Source organism: Chaetura pelagica, unplaced genomic scaffold, assembly GCF_000747805.2.
Source record: "Chaetura pelagica isolate M959 unplaced genomic scaffold, ChaPel_1.0 scaffold166, whole genome shotgun sequence".
Taxonomy (NCBI): Eukaryota; Metazoa; Chordata; class Aves; order Apodiformes; family Apodidae; genus Chaetura; species Chaetura pelagica.
In genome coordinates this window covers 1,348,034-1,375,507 of record NW_009953758.1, presented here as the reverse complement: position 1 = coordinate 1,375,507, position 27,474 = coordinate 1,348,034, and the positions used below count along the sequence as shown (strand labels likewise).

The 27,474-nt window shown below is 35.3% G+C and overlaps 1 protein-coding gene across 1 annotated transcript in view; it reads left to right on the top strand.

The window, feature by feature from the left end:
- Positions 1–27,474, top strand: part of LOC104391492 (chromosome unknown open reading frame, human C10orf11) — a 640,329-nt gene that overhangs the window by 356,334 nt on the left and 256,521 nt on the right. The window contains exons 3-5 of the mRNA XM_010000806.1: positions 6,346–6,472; positions 16,465–16,604; positions 25,968–26,094. Of these exons, the coding sequence (XP_009999108.1) occupies positions 6,346–6,472; positions 16,465–16,604; positions 25,968–26,094 (394 nt within the window). The remainder of the gene's footprint in view (positions 1–6,345; positions 6,473–16,464; positions 16,605–25,967; positions 26,095–27,474) is intronic.

Below are 27,474 nucleotides of genomic sequence, written 5' to 3'. Positions count from 1 at the left end.
CCCCGCCCAGCCTGAAGGTAAGGCTGAAGGCTGATTCACCCCCTGGAAGCACCCATCTTTTGTCACTGACTTTAAGGAGTTATGAGTAAGTGGATTTCTGGAGATCTTCGTTGTGACTTTGCAGTTAACTCCATCATTTGAGGAGCTGCTGCTTACTAGCAAAATCTCAAAAAATTATGCATTTCTGTTTTATAATTGGGTTTGAAATGTTGTAAGCTTAACATTTAGAATTCAGAAGGCCTCTTGACTTTTTGTCTACCAACTCTACTTTTGTTTGTGTTTTCTTTGAGTTTGGAAGGTGAGTGGTGTGTTGTAGGGGTTGGGTAGTTCAGCATTTTTATTTTTTTTAAGCAATGGAATTTTTTGGGTAAGACTCAGAACAAGACTGAAAATCAGATTAAGATTCTGGGTTTTCATGAATTTCATGAATTTCCACTATTTTAATGTGCTCACATAGCTCTAGTTTGATTGTTGTGCAAGATGTTTTCATACCCGTCTTTTCCAGTCATACAGCACAGCATCCCATGTTGTCTTGTATGCTTTCAGTGTATAAAGAGAGGATAAAAACAAGGGATAGATATTAATTTGAATATATGTTTGAAAGTTAAATATGACCTTTATGTGAAAAGTCTCAGAAACTAATTGTAGATCTACTTCGTAACGCAGGTTTAATATTTTCTTATGGAGATCTTTTTCTTCCAGATATTTAATAATAGAATCATAGAATGGTTTGAGTTGAAAGGGACCTTAAAGATCATCTAGTTCCAAACCCCCACCATGGACGTGGACACCTTCCACTAAACCAGGTTTCTCAGAGACCCTGATTCTTTTGCTGGCCATATTCACAGCTTGCCTTAAGTTTTATTCAAAGAGCTGATTCCATATCTATAACAGATCGACTGGAAGTGATGGAAAATGCTACATCAATATAGGCTGCAATATTCTTAAATTCCCTCTGATGCTAGACAAAACAAAGCATTTCCTTGGTAATTTTATTCTCCATTGATCAGAATGTTGTTATTCCTGTTTTAGAACTTGTATGGTCTAACTTGGGGCCTGGCCCACGCTAGAAACGTTGGACACTTTACTTTCACTGGGGCACTTTTTTTTCTGCTTTGATCCAGAAGTTGTGTCAGAACTGTATATTACATACTCTCTTCTGTTTTCTTTTTGATGCATTTTCATGCAGAAAAATGCCTATGAACACTGAGAAAGACTGAAGAAAGGCCATTATGCTTTAATAGTGTAGAAGTCATTTTTTTAATGCTTCTAATTTGTCTCTGATTGCTATCTCTGTGTGCAGGAAATAAATAAACCTTTGATTCACAGTGTTTTGTGATTAGGATAATAAGAGTAATTTTTATATTTTTTTTTCTGGAATTTGAACTGAATTCTCACCATTCTGTTTCCTTTAAATAAGTTATTTATTTTTATGTACCCATGGGTGAGAGGTGTGTTTAGAGCAGAACCCCCCAAGGCGGGTTTGAGAGTAGAATTCTAACAGAGGCCTCGGGGAGGGCAACCAAGGGAGGTTGCGCAAAAGATTCACTAAACCCCCTTCACCATCAGAACAGAATTGAAAATAGTTTGGTTTTTGGCCTCATTTGGATGCTATTTTTTAGATTAAATGGAATTTAAAGTTTAACAGGAATCAAAGCAAGTAAACTTGAAATTATATTTTGCATTCCCAGGGAATTATGCAAAATTGGAACTTCCACATGTGCTTGTCTTATGTTTTTATATATATAGCATTTATTTATTGCTCTTTGTTTTGTTTTGGTGAGGTTAAGTCAAAGGACTAGAAGTCAGGAGCTCTGGGTTTTATTTCTTGTATCTTAGAAAATTGCTGGAGGTCACCTTTTGTAAGTCGCTTAACCTCTCCGCTTTTCTACAAAACGGAATTTTAAGCTCAGCAGATTTTTGAAGAGTAATTCATTAATGTTTAAAAACAATGCTTTGTGCTGCTTGGCTGGCAGGTGCTAGAGAAATAGAAATTACATTTCTATTCTTGAAATACTGAAATTATCTAGTACTAGAGTTCTTGTGTTTATTCTGGTCTCCTGTAACCTGTTAAAACATAAAACTGAAGAAAAAAATGTATTTTAAAAAGCTCTTGTTTTGTAACAGCTCAGTCTTTAACTTCTGGTAATGGCTATCTCTTGTCAACAGAGTGCACATCAATTTCAAGGCAAAAGTCAAACTCTCTCATTTACATATTGTTAACTGCTCTCTCTTTTCCTGTTAAACAGGAGGAAAAAGTCATTAGATATGAGGCAGCTGTCTTATTAATGAAGGGGTGGGGTAAAATGTGAGGAACACTTCTTTTTCGGCATATACTTGTGAGCAGCTTGTTCTTCAGGACAAGGACAACTGCAGAGTACTAAGGTTTTCATGTTACTTGAGAGGCTTCTGCTTTTTTTCATCTATAAAAACTCATATTTTCATTGTCAAATATTACCAAAATGAAGAGCTGCCTTCTAGTTTCATAGTAACCAATCCCCATCAGGCCAGAGGGACCATATGAAGTAGTGTAGTTGACAATTGCCATGCATACACAGGGGGAAAAAAATCTCTGCCATGACATTCCTTTATGATTAAAACTATTACAAACAATGAATGAATTAGGGAAAAGAAAGCTAGAAGAAATCATACTGATTAGCCGAAGAACTTGGATGAAATGACATTTCTGAGACCTTTGTATTGTAAAGGATTATTTACTGTCTGCTTACAGAACATCTTAAGCCATTTTGCAGAGGGAGTCAATTTCCTGTTTAGCACAGTGTTTTTGTAAGCTAATGAGGGCAAAGCGTGAGCCATAGGCAATGATGTTGTGATATTAGCTGTGACAGGGAGCTTGATCATAATTATCTTAACGAGGATAGGGTTAATTACAGTGGAAACTTAGAGTTTTTTCTGTTTGAATGAGGCGGCACTGAATACGTTGTGATGTTTTGTCAGTTTGATGTGACTTTGGAAATTGCAATGGAAATCTCTTGGCAGCACTTGCTCTCCTCTGGGAGCAGAGTGCGAGTCCTGCAATGAGGTAGCTGAGATGGTACCTGTAGTTGAGATAATGGGCAGCTTTCCTGTCATTAGAACAGGAAAAAGCAACCTGTAATACACCTTAGTGATGTTTTATTAGCCTTTTGTAACGAGGGAAAGAAACTGCTTGCCACTGCCCCCTCAGTGCTAGTTGTATTTTGATGGTAAGGTTGTGTGATTGTCCTAATAGACCAATAAAGGGAGACATTCTTCTGCTATAAACTATGAGAAAACTGTCCAGATTTAATGTTCATCTAGTTCTCTTTCTTGGGGAATTTACCAGTTTTTATACTAGTTTCTTTGGGTGTTTTTGTGCTCCTTGCTGTGCTGTGTGCATATATGCGCTCCTCTTTTGTAATGGAAATACTGGGAGTACATCAGCTTCTCAAAAGGGCTTTAGGTAAACTAAGTCAGGATTGGAATTCTTTCTAATCCTCCATCTGTAGATGGGAAATTGAGGCACATAGGAGTTATGTGACTTGCTGAAGTTTGTATTGTGAAACCTATTGTGTGGATTGTACTTAAAATTTTTAAATTGTGGAGTACAATTGCTGGGAAATGGTAGTGATTGCTTCCTTGAATTTAGTAGCTAGTATGACTGAATGATAGCAAACACATTTTTTCCTGTTTTGTTTCTTTACCGTCTTGGATGTAAATTTATGTTAATAGCTACACCCTCTCTCTGTACTTTGGCAACCCCTCCCATCTCCCTGTACTCTGCATTTAGGTGATTAAATCACCACGTGCACACTGCTCTGATGACATGAAAACAACAATTAATAAGCAACCCCCTGTGTAACATGGCTCTTTTTTAATTGAGAAGCTAATAACATTACATGGCAAAAATTATCAAAACCAGACAGGTGTAAGGAGGTTTGCACGTGATTTTCTCTGCCTATCTGTGAAGCTAGTAACCTTGTGTTCAGCCTAGGCTTGTGAAAGAAAAGCTGTTGCAATAGGCAACTCCCTCTAGTGTTTCAAGGCCTTTTGTCCCACTTCATGGCTTGTCATTTTGTTTTATGCCTCCCCTGCAGCAGTTTTGGATGTGGCTTTCTTCTTCTTGCCAGTTGCCAACCATTTGCTGATTCTCATGATATGAGTATTATATTTGCATAACATAACTCAGGAACAATGTGTATTTTGATGCTGACACTGACCAGAGCCCAAGCACTGTTTTTTTCACAAAGGACCTATTAACATCCTGTAAGGCTCTGTGGTGTTGACAAGGAGGTGGCCTTCTCTGAACTCCTGTGGGAAGTCAAAGTCTTACACTGAAATGTGAGGTTTGGAAATAATCCACTCTTTATATAATAAAGAGTATTTAAGGGGAATTTGTTAAACTAGGTTTGTCAAACTGAAATGAAAACTCCGAACAGCTTGATAAACTCACTGCTACTTCCTCTGGGTTATTTTGCCTTGTAAAGGTACCTGGGGGAAAACACTGTCTGAAATGTTTGCTGATCTCTCTTCTGATCTTGACTGGCAAAATCAAAGTCTGTTGTGACCCTTTGCTGAAAAAACTTGCTCAGTATAGTGTACTAGCACAGCTCTTAACAGTTCACTTTTTATGTAGGCTGCATCAAGTTTTTCCAAAACAGTTTGTTAGAGGAAAGTGCAAAAAAAGTGACTCTTATTGTGGTGGTTGTTTTAGTATAATGTTTGCAATAGAGGCTTTTGTTCTTTTAACCTGAGAAATTGTTGTCTCAGTATATTGTAATGATAGGGTGTAGACGTGGCAAACTTTAAGTTCTGGCTGTCCAGAATCAAAATGGCATTAGTAATAGTAGCACCTCCCTTTCAGACTAAGTTGGCAGATTGTGAGCACTTTGGAGTCCTTGGACTGAAATACACTGTTTGCACGTTGTGCAAATGTCACTTGAATATTCATAGTTCAGTGTATATTACTCGGTGTAAAGGCTTGATTGCTTTTAATTCTTTGAAACCTCTAACTGTGTTTTATAAGTGGTAAGTTGTAGCTGCAAAAGCAGTTTATAGTTTTTGTTGAACAGATTAATGTTAAATTGTCTAATTTGAAACCTGTATACTTTCTGATGATATTTATATTTTTTCTGAAACAGTACTGCTTGTAGAACTCTCTAACAAGGACCTTGTCTGTATTTCGACCCTTGCTAAAAACTGGGGGGAGAATGAGGAAATTCCCTCAGTATAAATGTCATTGGAAACTGAATAAATAGTAAAGGCTGCATCTCCCTTATACATCACATTTTATAAAACAGCCAGGAGATACAGTGATGATCTTCCCAACGGTAGGCATAGTAGATCAGCTGTCAAGTCGTGCAATCTCAGCATATCTTTAGGTGTCTGGTAGGTGAATGAGCTGTGAATGCATGTCTGTGCGTATGCTCCATATACTGTGTGTCTTAGTTGATTAATGTGGTTTAGGTTTTTTCCCCTGCTGGAATGTGCAAGCATTAAGAATGAAGTTTGGAATAGATGCCTTAACAAGGTACCAAAGTGTTCTTTTTAGTTTTTGGTTTTGTGGTGTTTGTTGGTTTTTTTCTTCCTCCCCTCCCCACTTTACTATTAGGAGAATGAGTACCTCCAGAATCTTGTCTATTTACGAGCCATCATCTGCACTTCCATGTTCTGAAATGCTCCTTTTTAAAGCTGCTCTCTGCAGTCTGAACTGCAGCTTAATGGTGGGACAGTAAGTTCCAAAAAGAAAGCAAATGCCTTTTCTGTCTGTAGTAATTTTCCATTTTATTTTGTAGAGTACATTTTATTTTGTTTGTAGGGACTCAAGAAGCAAATTAGGTGGTTAATAAAAAGTAAAAATAAAATTCCTTTTTCCATTTCCTATTATTGCACGTAAAGTAACTGCTAAAAAATGATATTTGAAGTTGTATTTGTTATTGTTAGCAGGGTATGATATTTCTTGGCAGAAATGATGGATGACAAGTTAAATTTGTGTCCAGGGAATGAAGGTGAACTGTGACAGAGTTATTTATCTTGGGAATGGAGGTTAGGGTCAGGCAAGGCTGGGTGCCTGAAGGCACAAGACATTGACAAATTCATCCTGCAGGCCCCATATCTGAAGCCTTTTGTTTTGGATCCTGGCTACTCACTAAGTGACCCTCATCCTTCATCCTGCCAGCATGTGAAGGATGTGTTGCAGTGCCAGCACTCCCCTTGCCACTAGTGCTTGTCATTCACTCTTCTGACAGGCCCAAACCCAAACTATTCCCACTCCTGAAAGGGAAGGTTAAAATATTTATTTCAGCTCATAATGGCCTCCCTGATTTAGTAGAGAATCATTTTTCCTGTTGCCTTTGTCGTTCGCAGGTCACTAGAAGGACTGAAAACATTCAGTTACTTGGAAGAGCTGATCTTGGACAACAATCAACTTGGAAATGACCTTGTGTTACCCAGGTTACCCCACCTCCATACCTTAACGCTCAACAAGAACCAAATATCCTTTCAAAGAAATACCTTCAAAATGTCAAATGAGTTTTATGTGTCAGCCAAATTAAAGTATATGAAATACAGTTCATGTGCAGACAAAGCGTTCTCTCGTTTGGCACCTGGAATACTTCATAGTAATTTATTATAGGTCATTCATAAATGAAATGCGCCATTATATCTTCCTGTTGCTCCATTTTAGTGAGAGATCTAAGTTATGGTTCTGAAGAAAGCTTTCTAATAGATAAAATAGCGAAAGAAAATAATGTCAGAGCTACCAGTGAGCAGCAGTTCCTGTTTTTGCTTGGGGTTCTGTTGCAGGCTGACCTCTAGTGGAATAAGGAGTGCAGTGAAATGCTATTAAGATTTTATACTTTAAATAGCTCTTAAAACATTACAGTGAAATAAAATTGAAAACCAGCCAAACAAAAACAAAACCAAGAAATGTAATACCTTTCTCTGTTTTTATGAAGTTGGTAATGTGCATAATTTTGTAGCTATGTACAACTGCAGCTGAAAAGCAAGTCACTGTATTGTCAGTGTTCAAACGCTGTATAAATTCAAATAAAGTGCTGTCCAAATCAAGGTACATTAATGTATTTAGATGGATAGTTCAGTCCATTCATAACCAGTCAATCACTTCTCCATATGCCTGAAGTTAATGCATGCTTAAGTTTATTCAGAATAAATATTTCAGCATTTGCTGAAGTATTGTGCTAAATCAGAGCCCCTAATATGTAGGGCTTATAGACAGTGGCCTGTAAAAATGCAGGATCTGCAAGGGCTGGGCACGGACTTTACTATGAAATAATTTTTTCCATACTTTGACCCTCTTGGAGTTTTGAAGAGGCGTAATATATGGTTTTACAAAAGTGAAATGCGATCAAATTATGGCCAAAAGGCCAACTGAAGCCTGCAGAGTCTTAGAGCACAGACCATGAAAGCTCTTTCCTCATAATTGTAGCATGAGGACAAGGCTGCTCAACTACAGGCTTTTGTTGCAGACAATGTAAACAAGGATGAATTTATGTCCTACGAAGGCAAAATCCTCCTAGAGAGGAGAATAAAAATAACTGCAGATTCTATTATTTTTTTGCACTTATTTTTTACTCTATAAATAACTAAAAATCACCAGAATAACTTTTATTTTTAGGGCCCTGTTTATTTTCGAAAAGTGTCTCTTGAGCAGTAACAATCATTACTGTATTAGTTATTTGGTTAGATTTCTGGTTGATGCTTGGATTCTGTGCATTGGATTTGAGTAACTGGTTTTATTGTTTGCTGCCACGGTAAAATCTGAACTGGACATGCGCTGATGAAGATAGTACAAGAAAACTTTTGCCAATACTATGGGTGGAAGTATGTCTGGTGTGACATGCCTTTTTCTACAGGCGTGAAATGTAAATTTGGCTTGTAAGACCCAAAAGCATGTGAGTGTATTTGTCCTTTGAGGAGAGGCCAAGGAAGAGTTTTGCACTTACCAGAATGAGAGCAGGTGTATTGAATAAGAATTCAGTGAACAAAGTCAGAGGAAAAAACCTTATCTTGTCAGTAGTATTCTTTAAAGAGTTTCTGCTTGTCTTGGAGACAATTAAAATACTGCTCTCAAAGTCAATGATAACATGAGAAGAAGGATTCGATCTATCTGGGGATTTTTTAAATTCAATCTTAAAACCATGAAGCTAGAGCTTTAAGAATATTGAGTTTCTCAGGTTATAGAAACAATGTAAACATTTTGTAATGTGATGCCTATAATTTAATAGAGGAGTTGCAGAAATGCCCATAAAACATCTAGTGTACACAAACTACCTAGAGGAGAAAAAATAACCACCATCCATCATTAACATTTTAAGCTCTAAAGGAGTAGTTATTTCTTGTAGGGAACATAAAGCAGTATTCTGAAAGCTTAGAGACCTTCCAGATTCCTCTCTTCAGTGTGAACGCCATCTTTGAAAAAGGTTTCTCTTGAACTTGATTCACTTCTTTTAATGAATGGTTTATCAATATAATTATTTTTAAATGTTCAAATAAAAATATACTTTTAATAAAGTAATGAAATACATTACAGGCAAGATTGTTTAGTATATGACAGTAGCACTGCAGAAGGGACACAAGTGAGCAAAGAAACAAAACTTCAATTGGTGGAATATTACCATGTATACATAGAATCATAGAATGGTTTGGGTTGGAAAGAACATGTAAAATCATCTAGTTCCAACCCCCCTGCATGGGCAGGGACACTTCCAACTAGACCAGGTTGCTCAAAGCTCCATCCAACCGGGCCTTGAACACCTCCAGGGAGGGGACATCCACACCTCCTCTGGGCAACCTGTTCCAGTGTCTTAAATGAGAGAGAGAAATATGAAAAAAACAAAACAAACAAACCAACCAACCCAAAAAGACTAACTGCCCCCTGTTAAAACTGGAATAACATGTAAACTTTAAAACGTATGTGAGAGCTTTCCTGAGTATCTTTTAATATTGCTATACTCTTTGCTATTTCTCTCCTTTTATTTTGGCTTTATTTTGGTCCAAGTCCTGTTTCCATAGCTCTGATAAGACCTTTCTACTCCTTTTACATGGTTTGCTACTTATGTGGAATTGTATGTGTAAACAACATTTAGCCCCTCCTAACATAATGCCTAGATACACTGTAGACATGGGAAAACTGATGTCTAAATTGCATAAATACTTAGAAGAATCATCCAGTATTTTTTTTCTCCAAACGGTGATTGTGTATTTTGGCTACAGTTACACCACTACCAGTTTTTCTGCTAGAAGTGGAAAAGCAAATTTAAATATTACTATTTCACAAATAGTTTCCTAGTGTTATACCTCAACTTTTCTGTAACGTGTAATCTGTTAAAATATTTAAAAATACAGTCTATATAGCTGAAATACAGAAAGGACAGTTATCAACATAGTGCAGTATTGGATTAGTATCTGTAACATACTTGTTAATGTGTATGTTTGTTTTTACAGAAGTCTTATTTACTTTGGGAGAATATACAGTCTTAGTTTCTCTATAAGACACAATGAATGCAGAAAGCAATACAGATTAAGAAGGATGGGTGGTGGGTAGGAAGTTGGTGTTGGAGGAGGACTCATGACTGCAATCACATATTCTTATAATGGGAAGCCTCATTTCCCATTATAAGTGTGTTCATTCAATTCTAATAATCAGTCTGGAAATTTCTTAAATAGACTTATTCCTCTTTGTGTTAGAGCAGTGTGAGGCTTCATGGCTTTTCATTGTGCTGATGATCATGGCTGGTGCTACAGTGAACTATATACTATAGACATATAGATTTCCTTTACATTTCAATCTTTTAAAATATTTTTAAAAACTACTCAAAAGGGCAGCAGTGCTAGTTTGTCAAATATATGTACTTCTGTGCTAACACTGAGGTGGTATTTACTGCCTCACTTCAAAATAGACAAATCTGGTAATGAACCAAATCTGTAACTCTCTGAAGTAAAAGCCCTGTTTCTTAGTCCAGTGAACTGGTCATCCATTTAACATATGTTTTGTGTACTTTTGAAGAACAGACACCAAAATTGATTTAGAAACAAGATGTTCAATGTAGAACGCAGGTATTGAATCAAGATCTAGGGTTTGAATGGTTTAAAGAAAATCAAAATTTTTCACATCATAGAATGGGAAACTTAGAGATAATCAGAATGCCTATAATGGTATATGCATTACATATGGCAAGAGGAGTTATTGGTGTGGTTTACATCTAAGGATTTGATGTTCTTGAGTGTTTGAAAACAGCTGGATTGAGTACCTTGACTGAATAATGTACCAATAAGTTCTTCTGGTATAATGTGTCTTCACAGAGGTCTTATCATAATGTCTAACAGTTACATATTTGTTTAATCCCCAAAGTGTAGATTGTAATTTATTTTGCCTTTGTTTTTCTTCCTACATGGTCCTGAAGTACTTCAAGACCTAGAAGTCCCAGTCTGACCCAGAATCCTATTACATTAAGTGCTGAGGACCTGTTCTTTAAAATGAGTGAATATATTGAAGACATAAAATGTCTCCTATTTTGCACAAGTATATATCTCTGCTAAAAAAAGCTCTAAGGTGAAATGGTACAGCAGCTTTCCTGCAGGTACTTCTGAGCTCTCTATGCCACGGTTGTAGATTAGGCTAAATCCAAATGTGGCTTGTTAGAGAACTACTGTACTTGATGAGCCAAAGATCTTTCTCCCAGAAAGTGTACCTGGAGTGAAAATTCTATAAATACCTAAGGCCAAACATCCATAGAAGAGGGAGGTAGTCTTCGGTCCAGGCAATTCCTTATCCTGTTCTACAGCAGTGCTTGGGCCAGTTGAACTCCAGATGTAAGAACTTTTTAAAAAATGGTGACTTGCTTTATTCTTGGTTGTCTTTGTGTTGCAGAACCTTGAGCAGTATTTGGAGAGAATATTGTTTTTAAAAAAATCATCCTAACAAAAAAAAACAAACTTTGGAAGAGAGGACATATGATTTCAGGCTGGACCTCTCTAGAGAGCCAGAAATACAATTTTATTGCAGGAATAGATATGTTCTCCTTTTTCTTGCTTTATTATGCTCAACAACATTGAAACCTGGTCTACAAGTCTTCAGCCTTAGAACTGTAGGTTTTCTGAAATACCCTTAAAAGCACTGGCAAGTCCAGCTACACAGAAAAAAACTGCTGCTCTAGTGAGCAGAACAGGACTTTTTTTCCTGAGTGTGCAGGAAGCTCTCCATGAGATGTATGAACTTAGTTAATTGCAACCTGTGCTGCATCTTTTCTTTCTTGAGCAAGATGGCTTTAAAGTTAGTGAACAAGGCCATGTCTCAAGGCCCTATCTCCCCACCAGATAGAGTTCAGGCTAGAGCATGGCATACAAATGACTGTGCATGACATCCGTGCGTGTACATAGAGAAGGGGAAGATGTATACTGGTGTATTGCAAGCTATTTCTGTGGTCATCCAACCTTAAAGACCTAGCACATTCTGATGGAAAAGCATTCAGGTGGCAAAGGTCTTTTCACACTGCATTCAGAGGAGAATTGGTAACTTCTGAGGAATAGCTTGTAATTGCTACATTGTGTTTGTGAAACATTTAATTGAATAAAATGTTTCAAAGGGGAATAAATGTAGGTACCTTGTTCTCTTAGGACTCTATTAGAAATGCTATCCAGCTGTTTTAATGTTAAATTGATTTCAGCACCTGCATGACAGATGGTTAGTTGGCAGAAGACTTGTGAATGACAGTTTTGGATCTTCCCACATGGTGGTCTAGAATTCCATGTGATATTTATGATATTCTCTATGTATGTATTTCAGAAATACTTTTATTGCAAAGTTGATCGCTCTTTACTTTTTCTCTTTGCTTCCAAGAACTTCCAAAAGCTGTTATCACAGAAGGTCAGGAGCACAAAAACCTCTCCTGCTAGTCTTTTGGGGAAGTGGGATGGCTAAAAGTTTTAAAAGTCTAGGTATAAAGTTTTTGAAGGGAAATGATGAAGCAAATTCAAAAGCACTGAGACAGGTTAACAAGAGTGGTTACTTTTCTTATCAAGTCAATGTGTTTGAGTACATGTCTACTAGTGAAAAGAAGTGCTGGCAAAGAAAAAGGTTACAGGAAGATATTCCAGGTTACCTTGCCTATTTCAAACTACATGCAAAGAATAATTGAGCAATGAGATAGGAAATATGTATAGGTTAGTTTGCTTGGACAGTTATATGTTAGCATAGCATTTGCGGAGAGTTATATAGAATAATTTTATTTAGAAACTGTTAGCAAAGGTTGTGCTTCTGCTTAGGTTTGACCTGCAGTTGTCCCTGAAGAACAACCATGAATATGCCTTCCAGTAAGGAAAGAAATAGCATGGAGTTTGAGGGTGACCAGCAGCAGTCCTTGGTACTAAAAATAGCTGAACCTTCATGTTACTGTCTATAAAGGATTAATGTAGCATCTGTGCCTTGGAAATATGCTGGGGAAACAGTTAAAGAGACTTTTGAGAATGCAGAGGTTTGGAATAGTGGAACACATGCGACACCATCCAGTACTTTCTGTGTGAATTCACACAACCTCTCAGAAGTATAACATGCCTAGCTAAAGAAGAGAGATGCATAATTTACATTAGGCTTTTGCTTGTTCTTTTTGCCTTCTGGAGAACCTCAAAAACTGTTATGTAAGTACCAGACAATGAGTGAAATAGGTGAGTAAGAACACATTCATTTGTATAATATTTTTGGATGCAGAAAACTTAAAAAAAATAATTAAAAAAAAAAAAAAATTGCTCTGCAGCTTAAATGGACCCACCAGGATACTGTGTTTTCCAAGTACTAATATTGCTAGTTGCCTCAGTGTTTCTGATAGCATTTGTTTTTCTGAACAGGAAGTATGGTGACATGGTTGTGTATATTTGTGTGTGTGTATACTCTGAACAGTCTACTGTAAATATGTCTGTGTGGTATACACACATGTAACATAATGAAGAGATTTAAAACAGTTAATCAGAGTATAAAAGATACCCAGTTCTTTTAAATGGTTCTCTAATTTAAAACTAGAAATAGTGCAAGAAGTCAGTATATTCTTTTGCTGAGGATCACTTTTTAAAGTATTTCTAGTATGACTTTATAATTTTTTTATGGAGGCCAGGTTGTGTTTCTGGAGGGTACTATTGTATAATTGCTGAGAGTTAGTATTTTAGCTTGTAAGCTAAAGAGCTGAGGAGTTCAAAATTTTTACTGTTGCAAATTTTAATTTTAGTCAACGTCTGTTAAGGAAAATTAAATAGATTGGCAATGATGACACTGTTGAATTAGGAGATAGATCACTACAGTAAGGCACTTAAGTAACAATTTAGTTTTCAAGTAACAGACTAGTGCAGGCATTTGCATCGCTGCTACATATTCACCTGGTGACCAGTGACACTGACTTCAGAAAGATCAGTTATGGGATGTTGTCACAGACCTTTTAATAAATAAATACATAAAAATATTTTCACTAGCATCATCCATGGGTTTGTTTGTGACTTGCTTTTTGGATGAAATGGAACTGAAATTGGTCTTAGAAATGGGATAACATGATTTTGCAGCTCTTTGACTCTGATTCCACCAATATGTCACTCCTTAGGCTGTAACAATAAACCATAAATAGGAAGCTGGCGATAAAATTTCAGACTTGATTTTGATTTCTACCTCTGTATTTTGCTAGCATTTTTTTAGAAGGACTTTACACTTTTGGTGGCATTGTATAGTTCCAGTACTGTGAATAAAATAAGTATATGACATGCTGATTAACTAAACAGTGCACTAGAAGTGCACCATGACATATGACTCATCTCCAGGAAACACTTAATCATGAAAATTTGAACAGGATATTATTTCTTTTTTCTTATATGCTTTGTAAAGAATAACTGTGATTGCAGCTGGATGGAGCTTCCTGGTAAAAAGAATCTGTGCCTTGCATTTTGTTGCTAAGAAGGATGAGAAAAGATAGTTAAAGTTATAAAGATCAAAAATGTTAGTAATTTTATTTATGATGTAACTGCTGATTCTGGCACAAAAAAAAAGTTTGTTATTGTGGTTTGTTCTCAAGTGCTTCTTATGTCCTGCAATTTTTGTGCTATCCACGCCTGCAAAGCTTTAACCTTTCTGTGAATTACTGACCTTCTACTTTAGTCATCCCTGACTAGGATGATTTTTAGGAGGATGTTTCTAAAATCAATATTTGGAGTTTAGATATGAGATATCAGAATCTAGATGGTAATTTTAAAATTTGAGGACATTTAGATTTTTTTTCATACAGATTATCAACTACTGTTATTACCCAAAACTCTTACTGAATTTGGGGTCTCTCCCTTCTGCTTTCCATAGGACTTTGATGCATAATCTTTCACTTGTTGCAAATCTAAGCTAACACTGCTCTTCATCATTACATATCTAAATACATTTTGATATTTGCCCCTAAGTCTGCATGTTCAGATGGGAGCTAATATGCGTGTCATACTCCACGTTCTACAAATTGTAGAGGAGAAAAGCTTCTATCCTAGAAGCAACTCTACTGAGTTTACAAGGAAAATTCTGCATGTTTACTCCACAGAAGCAGCAAAAAGTGCAGGGCTTTTTTTTTTTTTTTTTTTTCCCCCCCTTTTCAATAGAAAATCACCAGATACAATCTAAGCCTTGCGATGGCTAACCCCTTGTGTGTGATTGCTGTTATGGAAATAACTGTCTTTTGTAATAATAAATTATTTCTCTCAGGGAAGCTTTTTGCAATGTAAGCAATCCTGCAAGAAATTAAGTGTTTCTCTTGGATGAAGGTGAGTGCCAGATTCAAGCACTTCTCTGACTAACAGTCTCAGGAATTTTCTAAAACCCTTTCACTTGAACATGTGTAAAAAAAAAACAGTTTGTGACCTTCCCATCACAGTCAAATACTTCCTGAAAGAGCCATGAAAAAGTTGATGTATGAGCTGGAGCTCCAGATCCAAGAAGATGAGAATTATCATCACATTTTGATTAGGAATTCATCCTGGCTAACAAAGAAGATGTATATCATATAGCCCTACAAAAAGACAATTTTTCTTAGGGTCTTGATGATGACTTGCTGGCATATAACATTCTATAATGTGGCTTTGCCAAATTAAAAGTTAGCATTCTTACCTTTTGGATTCATTTGTAGAAGTACTTTCAAACCCTCTTTTTTTTTGCTCATGCAAAATATTTTTGTGATTCATCAGGCCCTATCGGGCAGAACATTAACTGTGAGTGCAAATAAATTTATTTTACTATATTATAATTAGCAGTTGTAAGCATGATCTTCACATGTGTTTGGAAATAAAATTTCAGGCATACCAAACAAAAACCGTATTTATAACAAAGAAGCTGCTCTTTCCATTCTGTATTGCTTTTGTTGCCCTTAAGATACTGAGATGAAGAAATAAAGTTATTTCTATCAGTTATAAATAACAAAGTTAGCAGAGGAGCATACATCAAGTATAAATAATAGCCACACAATTGAACTGAAGAATTAAAGCAATAGTTCTGGTTTCATAACAGCAGGAGTGGATAAAAACTGAGCGAGGAAATGCCTATTAATGGTTTTAAATAATTAGTACTGTTGTCTAAATCACTAAGTTATTAAATATTGAAAACTCTTTACATGAGTATGCATGACATCTTATAAGAATGTATAGTTTGAGTCTTAGAGAATGTCACACTGTACTTGAACAAAATAATTTGCTTTATTTTATTAAGAGGGTGCAAATGGTCAAATATTGTTGTTTCTTTTAAACTTAAGCTGTGATTTCTAATATTGCAGTGGTTAAAATCTTAACCGTTGTTTGTTTTAATGTAGTTTACAATACTGAAGGTGTATGATAATTATGTTTTGAGAAATATGTTTAAGTTAAAAACCCTCATTAATATCAAAACAACAAGGTTATTTTAATGAAAAACTACTTGTAATACTCAAGTCTGTAAGTTGTACTTAGTGACTTAGTGAAGCAATAGTTTGCATATACTAATTGAGTCATTCTAAATGTGTTGCTGTGTCACTCAAAACATTTATATGCTGGGAGTGAAAGTGGGTTGTGGTTTGACTTTTATTTTTTTAGAAACTTATTTTTCAGTGGACTAAATATATTAGTGATGAATGTGCTGTGAACTGTTTGTTTCCATGCTGGAAAAGTTTCATGACTCCAACAAGTGCTAGCCATTTTACCACACAGCATCCATCATTTTGTCAAAGTTTTAATGTTTTGTAGTAAGCCACCTAGGAAAGAAAGGAGGAGAGAAGAATGATAGAACAGACAAATTCTTTTATTCCATGCCAAAAACCTGACTGAAATATATCCCTGTTTGCCCTTGGAACAATTAATATGACATTTTCCCGAATGCCGTACTAAATTTGATTGTCAGTTATTGAAATATATGTTTAAATCAGCAGTGATGCTGCTCTAAATGCTTTTTTCATTAATGTAATTGAATCCTTAACCCACAACCTTTGACACATAACAGAACTGGAAAGCCTTTTGGACCATTTGGCTGAAGTTGTACCCTCTCTACAGTATCTCAGTTTGCTTGGAAACATGGCCTGCCCAAATGAACTTGTCTGCAAAGAAAAGGATGAAGATGACTACCAGAGGTACAGGTTAGTGTTTTCACTTGTACATATAAGTTTTGTCGGTTTTGGTTTATTACTAGGAAAATATTGAACTTAAACCAACCCAGAGTCTCAAACAAATACTTGTTCTATTCTGAAAGCATTGGGGCATATTCTGCCATATTCACATGGAAATTTGAGTAACCCCATTTCAGTGAGATCACTCTTGGGAACCCTATTTCAAGAAGCATTTAAATGCTGTAGAGCACGTGTTTGAGTTGGGCAGGTTTGCACAGAATTTCCTGAATATGAGTGCTCGTGTACCTACTGAAGGACTTTGCTTCTCCAAGGCCAAGGTAAGGCAACAATTTACATATACTAAAGGTGTAAAAAAAAAATTAAAAAATCACTGTACTCTGTTTCATTGTTTTCTGCTAATATTATGGTGATGAGTTTCTTCTACTATCGTTATCAAGGCATGATTAAAGAACACAGAAAAATACTATTCTATATTGTGCTTCTCAGAGCAGTTAGTGTTTAGATTCAAATAAAACCCCTCTAATTATCCCCATAATCCTAATGAGCTAGATTACACAAAAGGTCATCTGGATATTAGTATGGAAGCCTGATAAAATGCTATATGTCCAACTGACACAACTGAAATGCTGCTAAAATTACAGGGGTTATTAAAAAAAAAAAAAGTGATTGGTGATGACAGTGTAGATTCAAAATCTGTGCACTATCTGCTGGAGTGACGTAATTTTCATAGCTGTAATCTTTAGGTAAGGGAGACATTGATTATAAAAAATATAAGAAAAAAAGGTAATTGGATTTCTGTTTCCTTACTCACTACTGATACAAGATTTTTTTCTTTATGTAATCCAAAATCTGCTGTTCGAATTAGTATAAAACAATGCAAAGTGTGGTAGAGATTAAAAGCATGTTTATTGGGAAGTGGCATGAATTTGCACCTGTTTATTACTGGGAAATACTATTGATTGAAACAGCAGCACAGCTGTCCTGGGTGTGCATATACTTTTTCCTTTGTTCTGAATTTTTGAAAAGTATTTCTAGGCTATCATTAGCCCAAAGACTTTTACATTCTAATGATTCAACTTTTGAATCCAGCTTAATTGTAGGGTTTTGGTTTTTCACAAAGTAGAGCATCTTAGATTTAATAAAATATTTTCCCATTGCTTTCACACCTAAGTGGAAGTTATGCCTACTATCCAGCTTATGAGAGTCCAATAGTGCTGTCTCTATGTAAATTGATGTGGTATTTGCACTAGAGAATTGCTTAAAAAATGAATGATATTTCTACAGTTTACTGTTTTTCACTTTAAGTATGTTTTCTGACAATATGTTTCCTATTAATCATTTAAGCAAAAGTAGTATGTTAAAGGAGCCATTCAGAGGCAAGAACCCATGGTTCATTTAGTGCTGTCTGAAAAACTTCTTTATTGATTGACAACCTCTGTGGTTATGTGATGTAATATTTATAATATGTCACACAGCCATACATCAAAACAAGCGTGTCTGTTGTTTCATTTCAATGCAAAAGCGTTGATTTCAGGGAGGTCAAGGTAGTTTTAGGTCACATCCTGACAAACCACTGTGTCAAAGTGTAAAGTGATTGTGTTTATTCATTTGCTGGAAACAGCAACATTGCTTCTATTTTTTTTCCCCTCAGTTTTTAAAAAAAAACCTAGGTCATTTTTCCCATACTAACTAGGTTAATTAAAGCTCTCTTAAGAAAGAAGGATGGACTTCCAATTAGTTGAATGACTTATTGTTCTGCTCCTATAATGGAATCTTCCTGATCTGTTTTGATAATTATTTGTTACATTGTACGGTATGTGCGACAACACTGGGCTTATAAACCAAAAGCATGCAAGCATACATCCATCCATCTGTCTATTTTTAGGGGAATATATTTACCTACCTGGTGGAAAGGATTAAAAGTACTCTGCCAATTTTACTCTTAATAGCTAATTCAGAGTTTTGAGTACACATTCTGAAGCATCTGGGACAACACTTTTTTCTTCATTACCCAAAATTTGCAGATTTCTCTCTCAGATTTAACAGTAGCAAGCTCTCCTGAGAGAGAGAATATTTGTATTTTATTAAATGTATTGCTAAAATCTCAAAAGCAAGCATTTGAAATGGCAAATTTCAGCATTTTTATTGTTTTGAAGTATTTGTCACACAGCATGAAAAGATTGTGTTTCAATGAACTCGAATTATGTAAACATTTTGTGTTACAATAAATTTTAACTAGTTGTATTTTATTCTGAATAAGAACTTCCTTTTGTAAATTTTTGCAGTAGCCATTGGAACCACAGCTTCATTTTTCATTGAACTTTAATTTCATTCCTACTGAGTTCAATTAGAGTTCAAGCTATTTAATTCCTCAGCCAGAAAGAGAAAGGTGCTAGAAATCAAAGCTTTACTTAATCTTTTCATTTCAACTAACTGAAAAGATCTGTAAAACCCCCAAAGTCTCAACCTTAAAAATAATGGGGAAAATGAAGTTTTTAAAAACTCAAGGTCCAGTGATTTAATGTTGCATTAGTAACAGGACACAAAGTTTACATGTTTTAAAATAATTAGGTTTTATCATAATTACTTGGCAAATGGATAAAACTATAATTATATATCAAGAAGTTAAAATCTAGTTCCTCGGCTATTCCATTGGTATACCATTTCAGTACTAAAGTTTTCCCATAGTTTTTTGTTAAGAATAGGTTTTATACAAAACCATTGCTGTGACTTTTTCTCAAAGTAATTATTTTTTTTTCTAAGAAACTTAGTAACATTTGACTTGGATATTTTTTTGGAAATGTTATTCCTCCTTACCTTTCAGATGTGTAACAGAACAAATTGATGAAAACCTTTCTGTGTCTGTTACTGGAATTTTTTCTTGAAAAGAAAAAGAAATTGGAAAGTTCCCTTCTGGAGTTATTTTATAAGAAAACTTTTTTGGTTAATTTAAAAAACTCATCTTTTTTTCCATCATTGTAAAATGTCTTCAGTTTATTTCTGTAAAATTAAAAAGTATTCTATGTTCTTACTTTTTATCTTATTTTTAAGCTTTCCATATTTGGGAGATAATATTTTGTAAAGGGATGTCCTGGGGGTGAGTGTAAGGAAAAGCAGAATAACTAAAATATGATGGTAATAGGAAAGTTTTAAAAGCTTTTGGCTCAAACAGGAAGCTAGAAACAGAGAAAAATAGCTTGCAAAACAGTGTGTCCTCTAAAATAACCCATCCTGCAATCTCTGCTTTGAAGATTGCGTGAAAGCAAAGGTCATGACCTGGAGATCAAAGTAACAGAAGTCAACACAGTAATTGCTGGTTGCTTCTCTTGTACCCACACTTGGTCTGTCCTGTGGGTGTATTGTTTGCAGTGAAAACTTCAAACGTGGTGTTACTGAACTGTGAAAAATCTTCTGGGTCAGAATGTATTACAAAGCATTTGTGAATGCTGCAGGTGACCTCACCTATTCTCATTAAAGCAATATGGTTGTGAAGGATGTATGCTATGTGTGAAGTTTTCAGTGCTTGTTCACTCTTCTTTGCTCCTTATTGACATTTCCTAGAATGATACATTCATTAAATGCTGTTGACATGGAAACAAGGGCAAGTGGAAACAAATGCCTGAGTTTATTTTAAATTAGCTTAAAAGTACATAAATGAGATATGCTATCTTTGGGGAGGAGAGGGCACAAATGGTGATAACCTTATGAAGTCTTCTAACAATAAAACAGCAAGAAAGGAAGTGCATGTGTTTTGTATGGATTAACTTTTCAAGCTAAATTAGCAATTCCCATCCTGCAGGTTTGATTCTGTGAAATGCTGGATCTTCTCTTCAGCATTTTCAGTTTTCTTACAGTTTTGTTTTCTCTTATTGTGGTTCTGGGTTTTAGTTAGTATTTTGGGTTTCTAGTGCATGTGTTTTGTATGGATTAACTTTTCAAGCTAAATTAGCAATTCCCATCCTGCAGGTTTGATTCTGTGAAATGCTGGATCTTCTCTTCAGCATTTTCAGTTTTCTTACAGTTTTGTTTTCTCTTATTGTGGTTCTGGGTTTTAGTTAGTATTTTGGGTTTCTTTTGGTTGATGTAGGTTGTTTGTTTTTTTTTGGTGTTTGGTTTGCTGGGTTTGGGGTTTTTTTGTGGTTTGTTTTTTCTTTAGTTGTTTGTTTTTAAATTTGAGACAGAACCTACTCATCTATTTTAATTAATCTTTTTATTGAATTTGGATGGTAATACATAAATATATATTCAAGAAGCAATAGGATACTTGAAGTCTTTGCGTAATAATTAAAATAATATACTAATATACTTGGTATCAGCAAACTTGCTGTTGAGACTCTCTTAGCAGGAGGAATTGCAGTTTGTGGTACTTCTGTATATGTTTTTTATGTGCTTAATGAGATGATGAGGGTATTTTCTTACAGTTGTATGATCTAGGAATCTGTGCAACTTCACTGTTTGCATGAGTCCTTGTTATTTCTACAGTACCTGGAAGAAAAAAGCCCTGTATTTGATAGACATCAAATAGCCACACAACATCCATCTGCAATTAGCCACTATATGTGGTTATGAACAAGAGCTAGTATGTTTATGTTCAGCCAAATGAATTGAAGTCTGTAATACCCAGTTTGTCCATATTAAAAACAGTGAGTCAAGATGTAACTATAATTATTGTTATATGTGTAGGGAGATATTTTTCTAATTCAGAGTTTTTTGCTACATTAAGTGGAGCAGAGGATGTTGAAGTATTAGGAAGAGTTCTGGATTTCTGAGTAACTTGAGAGCCCCTCAGAATTACATGGTCATCACCAGACAGTGCCAAATTTGCACAGAGACTATGGCCATGTAATGTAACTCATGCCAACATTATGCCATCTCTTCTGGAAGATGGTTTAAGTGTATGACCTGGCGTCCTTAACTCCTCATTGAGGAAGTTTTGTTTCAGATGGAAGTACTGCAGCTATATGCTCTTTGGTGGGGGAGGGGGTTAAACTTTTTATGGTGAGGAAGAAACAATGACAGGAGATAATGTAGTTCAGTGCCATAAATATATTTGCTCAATCCTTCTGATTTTTTGTTCCTCCCTCCCCATTTGAATGCTGATGTGCCTTTGTCAACTTCATGTTATTTATTTAGAAAACGTAAAGGTTGTTTACAGCCATGTGTTGTGCACCAGGACTGACATATTTCTTGCGTATGTTTAAAACAGATTTGTTCCATTTTATCATGTTGTCCTGTAAGAAGCATCTACACATTCTCTTTGAACCCTTTTGCTTCACCTGTGAAACTCTCCTAAGATGGTGTGAACCATCACTGATTCTGACAGGGGAAGGGAATAGCTCAAAGACTATGTTTTAAATAATGACTGTTGCCCCACAGACAACTAGAAATACAGAATATATGTATAGGGTAACTGATAGGTCTTAGTTTCTGTGTTTGTAAGGCAGATGTAAGACAAGTCTGTGATTCAGTGTATAGTGAGTCAGTATCACAGACAATAATTTCTTTTATATAAAAGCTAGAATCATATTGTTTAATAAATAGCAATAGTTGATTTCAAAGCAGTCTTTGTTCTGTCCCTTTCTGAACTCCAGCATATTTCTTCAAAGGAAAGCTTTGCCCCAGTGAGCTTCTGCCAATGTCAATAGCAGCTGAATCCCAAACTAAGTGTCTTCCTTTGCAAATGCCTCCTCAAACCTGTTCCTCTTTTCCAATATCTTGACAGGTCTGTGTAAAAACTGTTAAAATAGTACTAATCGCAATCAACACTTACAAAATTGGTAAATGAATTGTTAATCTTTGTTGTCATTTTCACTTAACTAAGACTAAAATAATGTGAAATGTGATATTCACTGGTCTTTTCCATCTCTGGGTCTTCCTGTATATGTGATAGTGATCTGTTATTAGCTTATTTTCACGGGACTCTCGGTGCTCTAGTAATCAAAGTGAGGAGATGATTTTGGACAAAAGAAAACGTAACTTTACTTACATAGTTCATTTTCTTAATCCATCATGAATTAGAAGATCGGTTTACAGGTAGTGATAAATGGATCTCTTAACACCTTCCTGGTGTCTCTGTTTTTTTTGTTGCTTTTTTTTTCCCCCCTCTGGAGCTCACCTTTATCTTCACCACTAAAAATAATAAGCTTTTATCACACCACTGCAAAGACATTAAAACCCAGAAACAGCTGTCTCAGACTCCACGGAGCAGTGCTGTTTCAAAATTATTAAAAAAAAAAAAAAAAAAGAGAGGGGTGGGCAGGCGGGGAGACCCCAACATCTAATCTAAATAATCCTTTCTAAATTTATAATGTGAAATTTAGATGGAACTTTCTTCATTACAGAGATCACAGATTTTCCAAGCCTAAAAGTGGTGCAATGTGTCACACAATTTATGGATCCTAGTACCTGCCATAAAGTATTTTATGATGGCTGCATTCTGTGTTATTAGTAGCTGTCTTTTTCTGCAGCCATTTGTGTTTGATAATAGTCTTAAAACACCCAAAATTACTTACCTGCAAGCAACATTCCAGATAGTCCCTGTTGACAGTTTGAATAAGTTTAGTGCCCTATTGTTGTACTTTACCTTCAAAACAAACTGATTGAACCATCAATAGCTCCTGAAAGCTGACAGAGGCATGTCATCTGGTCTAACCCTCTGATAGTAGGTTATCTGTGGGAGTTAACCTCCCTGCATTGTTAACTGAAATGTTTTATGTACTACGCAACTTTAGGATACTGCTGTGATAACCTTAGTAACTAAGTCATACATCACAGTAAAGGGATTTTGTGCAACAAATAACCCTGGATTAAATTTACAAGGGTTGAATTGATACTGTAAAGTATTCATTCCAGAGCTTTGGTAATCCTTTCCTGTATTTTTTTATGGCAAACTTGTGTTATATTTAGATTGAAGCTGCATCTTCATATTTTTAGCTAAAATATATCCAGGAAGCCTGATGTTTTTCTGAAGCCTTTTAAAAAAGAAGTATTTTCTTATTTGAATATAATATAGATCCTTTTTATCCCACATTTAGTAAAAGGAACATGAATAAATGGCATTATATTTTGAATTAACTTTTATAAGAAGAAATCACTGATATACCTTTGTTCTACTGATGGGATAACCTTTACGGTACTTACTTTTCATTATTTACACTCTTTAAGGGATACAAGTTGTTTTTTGGTTGGTTTTTTTAAATTTTTTTTAATAATAAAAAAAAACCCGAAACCTGTGACTGGTGGTGTATTTTTCTGTTTAGTTTACATGGGTAGGGCTTTTTTGGTTTTGAAATTGGCAAGTGCTGGTGCTAATTATGTTTTTTGAAGTGTAGTCAAGATAGTTTAAAAATACAAAATTACATTTATCTCAAGGAATGTTATTATAATTTTAAGCTCTTTTGAAATGATTGAGACTGACATTAAGGCTGTGATCCAAAGTCAGCAGAGATGACAGTGCTGTATTAGTCTGTTGTCATTTTTGCTGCAGCTAGCTTTTCAGTGGCATATTTCATTCCATCATTAAGCAGTTGCTGATTTTTCTAATATCAATGTTTTCTTCACTTGAATATTCATCTTTTCTCACCCTACGCTTAGTGGGTGTCTTTACTCATTTTTAGCTTCACTCTTGACATATTGTTTCCTTTTGTACATTTCTTCATTTGAAAGAATCTGTTGTCAACAGAGCTTTTCTGCCAATAATGCAAGATGGATAGCTGCTCCTCCAGTGAAAGACAAGGGTCAGCAAAATGCCAGGAAGGACTGGAAGGGCAGGCACGAAAGCTGGGAGGAGTCTGAGAATGTGTCAGTCTCAATCTGTAGCTGTTGCTTAATAAATAATCTTAGGACATGTTCTGTTTTGTGAAGTGACTCTTCTAATATCACTGTAAGTCATAGATTGAGGATTCACATCTAAATTATCTGAGCATTTCAGTACTGAGCATTTTCAGTTCACTTGTTAACAATTTGCGAAGCTGTTGCCTCAGAGGAAAGGTGTACATGACAGGTTTATTTGCAGCATTAAGTTTTGCTTGGTTGTGTCAAAGGGGAGTCTTACAGTCTTCTTCACATGTTTATCTGGTCTTGAGAACGCTATTTCAAGGTAAATCCTACCTTTTTTTTTTTTTTTTTTCACAATGTGTTGTTTTGCAGAGTTTTCTGCTACTTCGATTTCTTCCTCCCTGGGCTAGAAGGGATTGGTATGATCAGGAGCCTGCTTGACTGACTGGAGTCCTATGTAAAGCAGCTAGGCATGAGAAACATTATCAATCACCTTTCTACTCCCTACCAGGAAAAGTCTGGCACTTTTCTCACCTTGTAACATCTGCTTCATGTTTGGTTGACTAAATGTAAATATCATGTATTTGAGGTGGTTAGATATTTTTATTTGCCATGGTTATGTGCCTTGTTTTGTTTCTGATCTGCCATGTTCCCCCCTTCTGCAAGCAAGGAGCCAACGAGGCTATTTTTTGAGGCTACAAAGCCACAATATTTTGAATAAAAAGGATAAATAAAATATAGTATTGATCGATCCTAGCAAGAACTTTGAATTCTTAAAATATTTTTCATAAAGATAGTATCTGACTGTGCACTTCTGTAATTAACTCTCAGCTGTGATCCATATGCCATAAGGACACCTTTTCTGTCTAGCAGGACCAAAGTGGAATTCTCCTTCCAAATGACACCTGTTTCACAATGTAGTCCTGGAAAGCAGAAATCAGGAATAAATCTCCTTGCTTTCTCTTGATTTTTTTTTTTTTATTATTATTTTTTTAATGTTAAAGGTTTTGACACTGACACACTCCTTTCAAGACATAGGATGATGTTTTAGGATGTGTGGTAGAAGACAAATTAGACTCCTTCCTGATTTGCAGTTCATGTGTCTTTAGTGTTGCTGGTCATTGTGTTTTTAGAAAAATAAAATAAAAATCTGAAGATGTGATGGCAAATGCATGTTTTCTGAGAATTCTTTTGGATAACATAGCTGGCAGTTTACTGTTTTCTTTTATGGGCTTTCCCCTGAAATTTAGGATGAAATCTTTGTAATAATTCAAAAGAATTTCCCATTTATTCTATTTCAGAGTATACCTTACACTACACTAATACCTACTGAGAACATATATGCCCATGGCAATGATTTTCCTAAATGTATGATCCACACAGTATTAAATTGCTATGGGCAGCTTATAATAAACTTTATTTAAGAGTAAAGTTAGTATACTAACTTTTTACATAAGCTACGATGCATAAAAAAAAGTGAACAGAGGGACAAAACGAAGGCTGTTGCTATTTATTTGTTGTTATTTTTTAGTATCTTAGTCTGCATGTCTTTGTTAATTAGTGGATTTTAACTGTGTGCTTTTTGCTATCTGTCAGATATTTTGTCCTGCACAAATTAACAAACCTGAAATTTCTCGATACTCGGAAAGTAACAAGGAGGGAGAGAGAGGAAGCCTTGGTCAGAGGTGCCTTCATGAAAGTGGTTAAGCCCAAGGATGCAAAGGTAGGAGAGTAAATGGAAAAAAGTGTTAACACTATTTAAAAATAACTCCGAAATCTTGGTTGTATCCTTTGCTAAGTAACAAAAAAAGGCTTTCAAAGGATAGGACTGGTAAGTGTGCTCAGGTGAGAGACAAAAGGCTTCATGATTTTTTAGTGTTTTAGTATTGAACTTTACCATTACATCTGGTTAATCAACTGTGGTTATCTTATCAAATTTCTGGTTTCCAACCTCTGTTTCATATAACAAAGTAACTAATATGTGTCATTGACCTTAAATGAATACTTTTATAATTTCTAGAGATATTTAACCACTGTGTGATATGCTTTTGTGAACGAATGCTGTTTTTCAAACAAGGTGTCTCCTGCTTTCTATGCAAAACATGAATGTCTATTGCCGAGCTCACACCTATGGAATTTATAGGTTTTTAGTGGACCAGCTGATTCTAATTTTGTATGATAGTACTTAATATGGTGTCCTGCTAGTAAGCATTGACAACATCAGAGAGAAAGTTTCTGAGCTTTTGATACAACTTGCATCCACTCTGGGCATACTGCATACTGCTGATATGAATGTGAATTCTCCACTCTACCTTCTTTTTCCATTGTTTATCATTACATGATAACAGCAATCGGAGCTTCAGAATTTTTTTAGTGCTGCAGATCTTGCTTAAAACTCAAGTTTTCAATCTACTTGCATTCTGTTTGCTGTTTTGTTCTCTAAAGTATACCATCAATAATTTATTGTGGATTTCCAATAATGCTGAATAATAGTGTAGGAGTTATGGAAATGCAGTTTGGTAGTGTAACAGTGTTGCTGGATAAATGCGTTATCGCAAGAACAATTGCAGTGCATAACAAATTAATTCAAACTGATTTGTTTCTAACTGCTAAAATGTTAACAATTCTGATAGAAGCATAGCTTTGATATATTGTTTACCACTGCCTTTAGTTATTTCAACTTCTTATATGTAACAAAAGAAATAATTTGTTTTTAAGCTGTTGCGGATACCTTTTTCACAGCAAGTAATCTTTGCTGAACCTGGCCAGCTGAAATGTGTTATACAGAGCATACATATATCATATGTCATCTTCTTTTATAATTCTTATCTAATCAGATTTTGGGCCTGGTGAAATGTTTTGTTTCTTTATTTTTAAATTGTTAGCAATGAGATTTTTCATTTCAGAATCACATGTTTGAAATATAACCAACTTAGTAGTGTAAGAGAAGAAAAAGGTATCTGTTGCTTAAATTTAAGTTCCTTTTTCTTGATAAAACCTCATTTCAAGTCAATAGATAAAGTTAAATTACTTCACAAATCCAGGGATAACATCTGTATCTTTTATATCTGTAATCGAACCTTTTGTATAGTTTTGACTTATT